This window comes from Orycteropus afer, unplaced genomic scaffold, assembly GCF_000298275.1.
Source record: "Orycteropus afer afer isolate SDZICR_OR568_19922 unplaced genomic scaffold, OryAfe1.0 scaffold00498, whole genome shotgun sequence".
Classification (NCBI taxonomy): Eukaryota; Metazoa; Chordata; class Mammalia; order Tubulidentata; family Orycteropodidae; genus Orycteropus; species Orycteropus afer.
In genome coordinates this window covers 1,244,338-1,256,418 of record NW_006922085.1, presented here as the reverse complement: position 1 = coordinate 1,256,418, position 12,081 = coordinate 1,244,338, and the positions used below count along the sequence as shown (strand labels likewise).

Below are 12,081 nucleotides of genomic sequence, written 5' to 3'. Positions count from 1 at the left end.
TCTCAGGAACTTAAGTCACTCGTCAGAGACTGGTCCATGCCAGGAGGGACTTTGTGGAGTAAGTAGCTGGTGTGATTGGGCATCCAGCCCCAAGCCCAGAAGACAGACTGAAATGAAAGTATTTCTTCTGCCTGGGATGGAGACTGTAGAGACTGTAGCCCTTGGGAATGAGGGCCGAACACAGAGGTGGGGGCTGGGTGAGGGGAGGGTTCAGGTTCTCCCTGGCAGAACAGACAGGTGTGCGTCTGGTTAGTGAAGTCTTTATGTGAAAATTCAGATTTACCAAACAGGTAATTCATCCTGGAATTCTTGAATGAGGAGCTTTTCTTCCTTGTAGAAACACAGCTGTTTTCTATAAAGCAAGTGAGGCCTGAACCTCTGGCCTTCCAGGCCTAGATTAGCAGGGGCCTCATTTCCCTGGTGACATCTACTCCTGTCTTTGCATCCCTGGCTCCCTCTGGTGCCCAGGGAGCCTTCCCATCTTTGTCATCTGTGTCAGTGCAGTGGGCAGATGTGTGTGCTCATCTGCTCAGAGCTGGGTCTTGGGGAGTGGATTGAGCTGGAAGGGGAACAGAGGCTGGAACATATATTTTAATAAAATGTCCCCAGGTTTGCAGCTGGACTAAATCCTCAGGGAGATGACAGTTGGTCTTGGTCATGTCTGAGAGACTTTATAAATGTTTTACGTCATTTGGTTCTCTCCCCCGCAGTTCATCTTGGCAAGCCAAACAATCACTGAATTGTTTCCGTGGAAACACCAAACTGCAATTTGGATTAGCAGAATCAAAATAGAAACAAGGCAGATTCAAGAATAAATAGAAGCTTTGGAACCTGCTGGTTGCTAACTGCATCTCTGAGTTACAAGAGAAGTAGGCCCATCCAGCCTGATAAAGGCCCCTGGCCTCATCCCACAGATGTTGATGCCAAAGGCACTAGAAATCAGCTCTGCATGCAGTAGATTTTGGAACAATACTTAGGGCAGGAGCTGGCCAGTAAACGCTTCTAAGAGAGGCTGAGCGAGGAGGGCCAGGGGCTGGAAGGGAAGGCTGAAGAGGAAGTGACAGGAACAAAGAGGAGAGGGATGAGTGAATGGCAGAGTGAAGTTCAGCAAGGAGCAAAAAGCCACAGCACAGGCTTGGGAGTGTTGTTGTTGTTGTTAAGTGCCGTCGAGTCGTTTCCGACTCATAGCGACCCCATGCACAGCAGAACGAAACACTGCCCGATCCCGCGCCAGCCCCACAATCCCTGCTATACTTGAGCCCATCATCGCAGCCACCGTATCAATCCATCTCCTTGAAGGCCTCCCCCTCTTTTGTCGACCCTCCACCCTACCAAGCATGACATCCTTCTCCAGGGAATGGTCCCTTCTTACAACATGACCAAAATAGGTGAGACGAAGTCTGGCCATTCTTGCTTCCAAGGAGCATTCTGGCTGCATTTCCTCCAGGACAGATCTGTTAGTTCTTTTAGCAGTCCACGGTACTTTCAGCATTCTTCGCCAGCACCACAACTCAAAAGCATCAACTCTTCTTCGGTCTTCCTTATTCATTGTCCAGCTCTCACATGCATACGAGGCGATTGGAAATATCATGGCTTGTGTCAGGCGCACCTTAGTCCTCAAGGAGATATCCTTGCTCCTCAGCACTTGAAACAGTTCCTTCGCAGTTGACTTCCCCAATGCTACGCGTCGTCAAATGTCCTGACTGCTGCTTCCGTTGGCATCGATTGTAGAACCAAGCAACGTGAATTCCTTGACAACCTCAATCTTCTCTCCATTTATTGTGATGCTGCTCATTGGTCCAGTTGTGAGGATTTTTGTTTTCTTTATATTGAGACGTAATCCATACTGTAGACTGTATTCTTCAACCTTCATCAGTAGGTGCCTTAAGTCATCCTCACTTTCAGCAAGCAAAGTTGTATCGTCTGTGTATCTCAGGTTGTTAATGATTCTTCCTCCAATCCTGATACCACATTTTTCTTCATACAGTCCAGCTTCTCGGATTATTTGCTCAGCATATAGATTGTATAAGTGTGGAGAAAGGATACAACCCTGACGTACTCCCTTCTTGATTTTAAACCATGTAGTTAGTGTTCCCTTGTTCTGTTCGAATGACAGCCTCCTGGTCAAGGTGCAGATTCCTCATGAGTACAATCAAGTCCTCGGGAATTCCCATTCTTCTCAATGTTATCCATAATTTGTCATAATTGAAAAGGCTCTGTCACACAATTCCTTCAAAAGTATGATTCAAGAGTGTTGGTTGAGGGTGGAAATGGTGACCCTGCCCTCAGTCCCATCCTGATTGGGCTGTTCCTCACATCCTTGGTCTAGGTCTAGACTTTGAACTCTAGTCAGGTGGGCTCCAGGGGCACTTCTGGTTGGTACACCTCCTCTCCCTCTGCGAGGCTCATGCCAGCACAAGCAACACTGGGACCTGCTTTCTCATCTCTGGATCTTAGGGTAACCCCCACTCCTGCTCTCTATAGTCTCCATCCCAGGCAGAAGACATCCTTTCATTTCAAAGGCTTTCTTCCACGCTTGGGGCTGGATGCCCAGTCACAAAGACCCTCCTGGGATGGACCGTCTCTGACCAGTGACTGAGTTCCTGAGAAACAGTTCTGTAAGGCCTAAAGCATCTGGCCCCTGAGGACCCACCACCCTCCAGGGTGGTGGTCAGGCCCTGCCAAGGGACCTGCTCACAGGGAGCAGGGAAATAGGAAAATAATTTTCTGGGCTATCCATGCTAGCTCCTTGGCATTTTCCTGGACCCTCCATTTCAATCCCAGTGCAGACTCTGAGGTTACTAGGAGGAAAGAGAGACCCTGGGGCCCATGCCCCATCTGTGCCCAGGAATGTGCTGATAGGTTAGTAGCACCATCCACCCTTGGAGGCTAGGAGCTATTAACGTTCAAAGACGACCCAAGAAGAGGATTTGCCAAAAGGGTTCAGCTAATCCCCCTGCTTTTGAACAGGCAGGCCAAGACATTGAGCATGGCAGTGAAGACAAGTGAAAGAGGCAGGCAATCAAGGGGAGGCCTTGGGAAGCCACTGTGCCTTATTGAAAAGGCTCTGTCATTTCGAGACAATCTGAGGCTCTGACAATTTGCTTTTTCCCTGGAGTGTGTGAGAGAACGTTAATATTTTATGTTCTAGTTAAATATTTACAGAGGGATCAAAGTCTTACTCTAGAAATCTATTTGACAATGGATCTCAGTCTTACTAAGGAAGGACTCTCTGTCCTAGGCCAGCTGGAAAATGCTTGATTTGATGAAGAGTTTTCGCCCAAGGTCTGGCATAAAAATATTTTTCAAAACTTCCAATGCTTATAGAAAGCAACTGTTTTTTTTTTTTTTTGAGGACAGAAAGCATGTTGCTTTCTAGGACCTTTGGGCGAGAGAGGAGTGCTCTGTAGCTGGCCTGGGAGACAGAAGTGGGTACCTTGCCAGAGACTCTTCACTGGGAGCCCTTTGCTGTTTCTGAGGCAAAACACAAAAAAAGGACGTTGCAAGGGGATGCTAGAAAGGCCCCACTTTCAGGACAAGGCTGCAAGGAGCTGTTTGAATAATAAGAAAGCAATCCCTGCTCTCAGCAATTATTTATCAAGTGTCTGCTAGCATCAGACACTCACCCTCCTGGGAGTAGGGAACACAGCAGGGACAGGGTGGATGCTCTCCTGCTCTGCCATGTACATTCCAGAGAGCAAGGCAAGTGACACACAGGTATACAAAGTAATACGTGATTTCAGACGGAGCCGCCAGCCTTCTGGTTAGCAGTCAAATGCCTTAGGCACTAAGCCACCAGCGCTCCCTCAGATGGAGCAGCTGTGAGAAAATTAAGACAAGGAAAGAGGATGGGCAGTGAGTGGGTGAGCTCCTTCAGAGAGGGGTAGTCAAGAAAGCCTCTTTGTGATGACATTTGATACTCGAAGGACAAGACAATTTGGTGCTATAGTCAGCTCCATTTCCCTCCTCAGAATATAGCTGGAGTTGGATCAGAGGGAGGAGTCCCTGGGTGTTCTCTGGGCCCCAGGCCCACAGACCTCCCACCATATCCGCCCCTGTGTAGCCACATACAGCTCCAACAGCATCAGAAGAGCCAACACACGTTGCATGCTCCAGGGACGTGCCTGGGCTGTGTCACGCTCACCAGATCTGGCAGGAACACAGTAGCTAATAAAAAAAAAAAAGGCTTTAGGACTAAAATAAGAAACAGACTATCCTTCTCTGATGATCACCAGAGACAGACAGTATAATTTTAATTAACCTAGCTTTTGTTGGGAGATAAGTTTACTGCTCATTCTACAAAAATGCCCAGCTCATGGAACATGAAATCATTCTGAACTTTGACCTCATTATACCAAATACTTAAGAAGAAATGTAGGATTTCATAACTCACAGCAGAATGAAAGAACAAAGGGTCCTGTGCTAGCATTTCAAAGTCAGACCAATCGTCCCTTCAATGAGAAGGTCACAGTCATAAAAGTTGATGGAGTTCTCTCAGCAGGGTCTTAATTTTTAATTAAAACATGACTAAATACTAAACTTTTCAACATAAAATAATAATTTCTAGCTCCAGACCCTTTTGGCCCACAAGCCTCATGCTAACAGCTCCATAGCCACCTGTGTGGTCAGCCCTTCTGGCAGGCTGAGAAGGGCTTTCAGGAACCCTTTGTTTGGCTGGGCTCTTTCCTCCCCATGCCTCCCTAGCACAAACAATGAAAACCAGCAGGGGAGGCTGGCAGAGGTCAGGAAGGGCAGTCTTGCAGTGAGGCCTAGCTGGAGAGAGGAGCAGTAAGGGCAGCCTGAGACAGAACCCAAGTCTGAACTTCCCTGGCCTGTGAGAGGGTCCCTGTGATTGCAGGTAGTTCCTGGCTAAGGTGCCACAGGAGTAGTTTGCTCTGGAAATGAGACTGAAAGAGCAGCTTAGCCTGGTGCCTGGCAGCCCTGCCAAAGGGGTAGCAGGCAAATTCAACTCCTACAGACTTTTGTGGGATACATACCCCCTGAGAATAAAAAATGTAAAAATAAGAAGAAATAAAGAGCCATCACTTTCTATAATGGTCCACTCAGAGGCCCAATGTAATTTACTATACTGGCTTGGAAATAAGAAAATTTTGGAAGGCTTCCATCCTATGAGAATTTTCATTTTCATACAATAAAGGAAAAGAAAACAAAAGTCAGTTTGAGCAGGGTGTTTTGTTCAAATTCATCTTGTGAGACGTCTAGGAAATAAAAAAGATGGTATATATCTCATTTGTTTTAAGTCTCCAGGGCCGTATTTTCCAGGCACTAGCTCTGGGTGACTAAGGCACTTGATTGCTAACCAGAAGGCTGGTGGTTCAAATCCACCAGCCACCAGCCACTCCTCGGAAGGAAGACTGGGCAATCTACTTCCATAGAGATACCGCCTCAGAGACCCAAGGAGGAGTCACTATGAGTCGGAACCAACTAGACGGCAAGTGAGTTGGCTTTTTTTTTTTTTTTTAATGGGAAATTAGTTTAATAAACTTGATAAAAGAAAAAAAATAGGCTTTAAAATTAACATCTTTATTTTTCATTACAAAACACATAAATGTTACAAAAATTCAAAACCTTCAGTAAGATATATGGAAAAAGACAAAGTCTCCTAGACTAAGTCCACTGATCCCAGAAGTAATAAAGGCACACATACTGCCATTAGCTTTAAAAGTAGCTGAAAAATAGGATTGGACAAAACAGCCAGAGAGAAAAATGGAGTCGTGTGGATTGTGAACAGCAGTGCTCTGGGTTTTTTTGTTTGATACCTATCACTTCTCTTTCACTGGCAGCTGTCCTACTCTCCATTTCTCTGTTCAAAAAAAGACCATCTTTGTATGCTCTACGTGTCCATAGACCAAAAAAATGCAAACAGCATGACTGGATAAAAGAAAGAAAGAAAGAAAAAACCTGACGCGCAGTGATACAGAGGCGACATCCTGAAGACCAAATGTGTACCGAAGCCATGTTGCCACAGCAGCGGCTTTGTGAGAGCCCTTCTATACAAGATACTCCCCCTTTCACAAAGCAGAGCTGCCCTCCTCCCAGGTCCCACAACCAGGCTACTGCTCCAGCTTACATCACCTTTGTCTTCACACGCTTCCTTCCAATATATAAGGGTGGACTTATCCCACAGGGCCCTTGTCATGGGCGGTACCTGGTACCCACAGCACACCGGCTCTGCCTCCTTCTCCAATGACCTCATCCAGCAGGGCCCCTGACCCTAAGGGTTTCAAGCAGGCTGCTGTTGGTTAGCCAACCGTTCTTCACTGAGTTCTTCCAGCTGAGACCAATAAACCATCAGCTGAAGTCACTGTGACCTGGTCAGAAGCCATCATCACTGCTATCAAAAGCCAGATCATAGAGCAGATTCTTCCCTGGCCCCTTGCACAAAGGAGACTCTGAACTTCTCAGGTTGAGGCTGCTGAACCAGCTCATCTGGTGGTCCCCCGGGGAGCTACTGGAAGAAAGCAGGCTGTTGTCTTGGGAAGGACACCTACCAAGCTTCAAGAATTTTCCTTGAACTGTCCTTGCTGTTTTACTGGGCATGACTGCCCCTCTCAGAGTAGGCCAGGCTGGCTTTGCAGGGCTCTTGGAACTCCGTAGACGCAGAGGTTGCTGAAAGGATTCCTGCTGCCCCAAGGGGGCCCTTTGTGGGCCTGAAACTGAAGGCTGAGGGCCCTGATTTTTAGAATTGATAGCACAAGTTTTGCTTTGGGTTTGTTTTCGTTTTCTGGATTGGAAGCCACCTTTGTGGGCTTTCCTAGGCTGCTGCTTCTTGCCTTTTTCCCCTTTCTCTACAATTCTGCCTTTTGGTTCCGTTACCAAACTTTGTCCACATGGATAACATGAGAATACACCTTTGGCTTGATATTCTTGGCAGGAGTTCTTAATGCTGGCTGCAAAGTTGTTCAAATCTAGGGATATGGGTCGTGAGGCTCCCTGAGAGACCGGGTCCCTATTGCCAGGAACCTTGTGGCCCAGAATGCTGGAGTCGTGGTTCTCAGGTCCTGCTTTACTAAGAGCACAATGCTCACAGTTAGTCTGCACCTCCTTGTCCTGCACGTGCTTGATTCTTTTACTTGGGCCAGCTGCTGGCAGCATGGCCTCTTCTTCGAGAGCATCACTCTTTGCTTCCTCGCCCCAGACACCCAACTCTCTGAGCTGCAGGGAGCCTGCACTGTAATCCCATGTAGTAGGGAGGGGCTGGGTCAGCCACATAACTGATTCCTCAGAGGATGATTTTTCCTGCCTGGGGAAATTGAGGTTCTGGGCTAGCACTGGTGAGGTCTGGGAAGTGCTGTCTTTCACATGCTCACTTACTCGAGGGATGGAGATAAACTTCTTCAGGTCTGCCAGGACACTGGGTACATTCAGCTGGCCTAGCTGCTCGCACAGCTGCTGGAAGTCCTTGCTCTGTTGGGCAACTAAGACTTCAAGGGTCTTCAGGTTAGACTTCATTTCTATAAACTCTGCTTGTCTCTGCGGAGAGGCAGTGAGAAAGAGGAGTGACAGACAGTGCAATGACTCAGAATGCACAATAAAACGTGAACAAACCAAAGGATGTACCAACAAAACCAAGGCCTGCCCCTGCTGGGTACCCTACAGGAAAGCATGGTGGCCCACAGTGCCAGAACTTTGCTTGGGGAGGAGGCCATCCTCTACCCAGGCCCATTACCAAGCATCCTGTGCTGGCTTCTGGTCTTGGCTGAGAATTTGCAACTTTCAAGTTGTCTCTCAGGGTCTTAGTGACCAAGGTAAAAATAAACTTGAGGAAAGGGGCTGAAGCCATACTTACAGCTTCAAATCTCTTCTGCATCTCAAGGATGGTCTGCTCCATGCTGCCTTTGTCCTGCACGGCCTCAAGGATCAGGTCACTCTGGGCCTGTGCAGTCTCTTGCACTAAATACAGAACAACAATAATTTATCTCATGAAGACTATGGGGTGCCATAGTAGTGGAATGGGAAGAGCTGAACCCCGAGGCAGACAACCTTAACCTGCTAGTACCCAGGACTCTGTCCTTCCAGACCAGCCTTGTTGGAGAGCAGAAGTCAGATCTGGGTGGTTCCTCCACACTCTCTTCTTCCTTCTCTCTCTGAGAAGATCCAGGCCAGGGCAGACCCAACCTCTACACCTGCTGGAGATCCTTAGAACCTTCTGCCCATAGGTGATACCGACTAGATTCTCTTTGGCCTTCCTTATAGGCCCTGTTAGCAGAGTGATCTTTCTGATAGGTGGATGCGGTCATACCCCTCTGAAATCTTTACTGAGACCTTCAACTGGCCAAAGGATGCAGTCCAAATCTTTAAGTTGACAAGATGGCTGGCCTGAACCTACTTCCCCAGGTTCACTTCACCTTGCCTGCCCACTTGACCTCCTCCATCTCTGGCTCCAATCAGATTGGTCTCTGAAAAGCATCTCTCTCTCTCTCACTGTTAGCCTTTGCACATGCTCTTCTCATGGGCTGGAATATTCCTGCTTCTATTCCTGTCACCATACCCTTTTCCCCAACTACTACCTTAGTCCAACTACCTTCTATTCCTCTTTCTGCTCCTAGCTTAGCAGTCACTTCATCAGAAAATAGCAATGTCCATTTGGTCTGGGTACTCCTCTCTGCTGGTGGCACCATGTGTGCTCTCTCATTTCTTATCGCCTTCTGAGTAAGTGTCTTGGGCCCTAATGGGCTGGGTGACCTAGTGCTAACCACATCAGAGCTGATACTGATTTCCTCTTTTGCATGACAAGATTTTTCTCTCTCTTTCTCACACACACACACACACACACACTTAATAACACATTGTATTGAAATTAATTGTTGAGGTCCTCTTGCTAGACTACTGGTTATGTGAAGACACTCTTACATTTATGCAACAAATATTGAATGACATTCTTACATTTATTTAACAAATATTTGTTGTTGTTGTTATGTGCCATCGAGTTGGCCCCGACTCATAGCGACCCCTCCTTGGGTTTCCGAGGCAGTATCACTACGGAAGTAGGATTGCCCAACCTTCCTTCTGAGAAGTGGCTGGTGGGTTTGAACCGCCAGCTGTCTGGTTAGCAGGCAAGTGTCTTAGCCACTATGTTTAGTGAAGATTTACTATGTGCCAGACACTGGGCCAGGTACTACAGAAATAATAGTCACCAAGACAGATGATATTATGTTATGTGCCGTCAAGTCGGACCCGACTCATAGTGACCCCTCCCTGGGTTTCCAAGGCAGTATCACTATGGAAGTAGATTGCCCAACCTTTTTTCCGAGGAGCGGCTGGTGGGTTTGAACCACTAGCCTTCTGGTTAGCAGTCAAATGCCTTAGGCACTACGCTACCAGAGCTCCTAAGACAGATGAAGTCCTCTTGAAATTACAGTTTTTTAGGGAAAACAGGTAGTTAATTAGTCATTGCACAAATAACTACATATAGATATGTAAATAACTGCTCTGAAGGAAAAGTATAGAGAGCCTTGAGATTATGTAAGAGATGAATCTAACCTATTTTGGGTGGGGTAAGTAAGGTAAGACTTCCTAAGGAATGGATTGATATTTAGCTAAATTAACTTTATTCCATGGGGGAAAGAACGTTGCCCACAGAAGAGTAACTGAAGCTTTGTGAGCAAGTGGCAAGGTGGTCTGAGTGAAGGCCATAGCTGGATGGAGGGGTATGTGAGCCACATTAAGATTTGTAGGCTTAATTCTAAGACTTTATTCACTGACACAATTAGACAAGGGGTTAACATGATTACATGTTCTTTTTTAAAAGAGCATTCTTCTGCAATGTGAATGAAAAACTGGAGGAGAAAAAATTGGATACAAGACCAGAAAAGAGATCAGAAATGACTGAAAGAAAAAATGGGAATCTGAAATCAGTGGATAAAGGTTGAATTAGTCCAATACAATGTGTTATTAAGTGTGTGTGTGGCTTTGGGACAAACTGGTTATCCATTTACAAAATAATTAACTTGAATCTCTACCATAATCTTGTTAAAATATATCAAAGCTCTACAATAGATTTAGTTTAGAAAAGATAAAAAGTTCTTTCCCTTCTTATTTAGGATTGTTTCAGAGTCCTGCAGAAGATGGCAAAGAGTTGTAACTGGCATTTGAAATTCCCTTTTCCAGCTTCTTCTGCTTTGGTGAATAAAGCCTGAGCTTTATGAGTGAAAGGCCCAAAGAAACTATTGTAAGCTCAGATACATCTTAAATGAATAACAAGTACAACTGGTAAGTAATCAGGAATAACATAGAGATATTCTTTTTGTCTTTTCATAACTATCTAAAGCATGTTTTAAGATTCTTTACAAATTAAGTTTTTCATTTTATATGCATAAAATTCAATTTGGCAATAAGAGAGTGCTTGATTCTTCATAATAAATGGGAGGAAAACCAGAGGACATCTGGGGCTCATGAAGAAGAAGATTACAAATCCAGATTTAGTCTTACTTGAAAACTTGACTCAATTTGGTTAGCCAATAGGTGGTTTAGTTAGTTCTCTGGGTTCTAACTATTCTATCTCTTTCATCTTCTCTTATCAACAAAGATCAAGGCTTTACTACATGGAGCCTAAAGAAATGGAGTTCCTGGGCAGTGAAAATGGTTACCTGGCTGCTAACTGAATGGTTGGAGGTTTGTTCATCTAGAGGCACCTCAGAAGAAAGGCCTGGTGATCTACTTCCAAAAAATCAGCCATACAAAACCCTGTGGAGCACAGTTGTGCTTGACACACATGGGCTTGTCATGAGGCAGAATCAACTTGATGGCAACTAATTAGGGTTTTGTTGTTGTTGTTCACTTAAACAAGGATTCTTATAAGTCAAAGTGATTAATTTCAGAGTTTGTCTCTAAAAGAAAAAAAAAAAATTCCATCCTAAAAGGAGGCTCACATTTCAGATTTCTTACACTAACATAAATTTTACATACATTAACATCTCCAGGATAGACCATATGTTAGGCCACAAAGAAAGCCTCAATAAATTTAAAACCACTGAAATACTGCAAAGCATCTTTTCAGATAATAGTGGTATAAAATTAGAACTCAACAAAAGGAAGGTCAATGGAAAAAGAACAAATATATGAAAACTGAATAGCACCCTCTTTAAGTGAGATACCCTATAGAAAGAGAGAAAACATTTGGTAATTACATATCTGATAAGAGTTTAATACCCAGAATAGATAAAGAACTACAACTAAAACAAAACAAAGCAAAAAACAACCCATATGAAAAATGGCCAATATGAAAAATGGGCAAGGACAGGAATAGACATTTCTTCAAAGAAGATTTATAAATTGCCAATAAATACATGAAAAGATGGTCAACTTCATTAGGAAAATACAAGTCAAAACCACAATGAGATACCACTTCACATCTATGAGGAGGAATGGCTATCATTAGAAAAAACAGGAAATTACAAGTGTTGTTGGTAAGGATGTGGAGAAACTGAAACTCTCATGCACTTCATGAGAATGTAAAATGGTGCATGCAGTCAGTCACTGTGGAAAACAGTTTGGCAGTTCCTTAAAAAGTTAAAACTGGTATTACCTTATGACCCAGCAATTCTACTCTTAGGTACACATCCAAAAGAATTGAAAGCAGCGCCTCAAAGAGACACTTGTACACCAGTATTCACTGTAGCATTATTCACAATAACCGACAGATGGAAACAATCCAAATATCCCTCAACAGATAAACAGATAAACAAAACGTGATATAGCTATGCAATGGAATAATATTACAGCCAAAAGGAACGAAGTTATTTGCTTTGTGGTGTTGTTGTATTTAATCAACCAGGAATGATGTTCTCATATATGCTACAATATGGGTGGATCTTGAAGATATTATGCAAAGTGAAATAATCTAGACATAAAAGGACAAATATTATAATAGGCAAATTCATAGAGACAAAAAAATGCTGGGGGGGGGGCAAGATGGCGGACTAGGCAGAAGGATTGCACAGACCCTCTTCAACAAAGAAAAGGGAAACCAATAAATACAGACACAGAAGATAATCTTGGACCCCTGAGCCTTGAAGGAAAGGATGCAGATTTGGACTAAACCCCAACTAGCAGAAGAAT

General features: G+C 44.6%; 1 protein-coding gene across 1 annotated transcript in view; it reads right to left on the bottom strand.

Moving 5' to 3' along the window:
- Positions 1-6,336: 6,336 nt before the first annotated feature.
- The window catches only part of IHO1 (interactor of HORMAD1 1), a 91,598-nt gene continuing 85,853 nt past the window's right edge, over positions 6,337-12,081 (bottom strand). The window contains exons 6-7 of the mRNA XM_007955326.1: positions 7,811-7,914; positions 6,337-7,494 (exon numbers count right to left, since the gene is read on the bottom strand). Of these exons, the coding sequence (XP_007953517.1) occupies positions 6,337-7,494; positions 7,811-7,914 (1,262 nt within the window). The remainder of the gene's footprint in view (positions 7,495-7,810; positions 7,915-12,081) is intronic.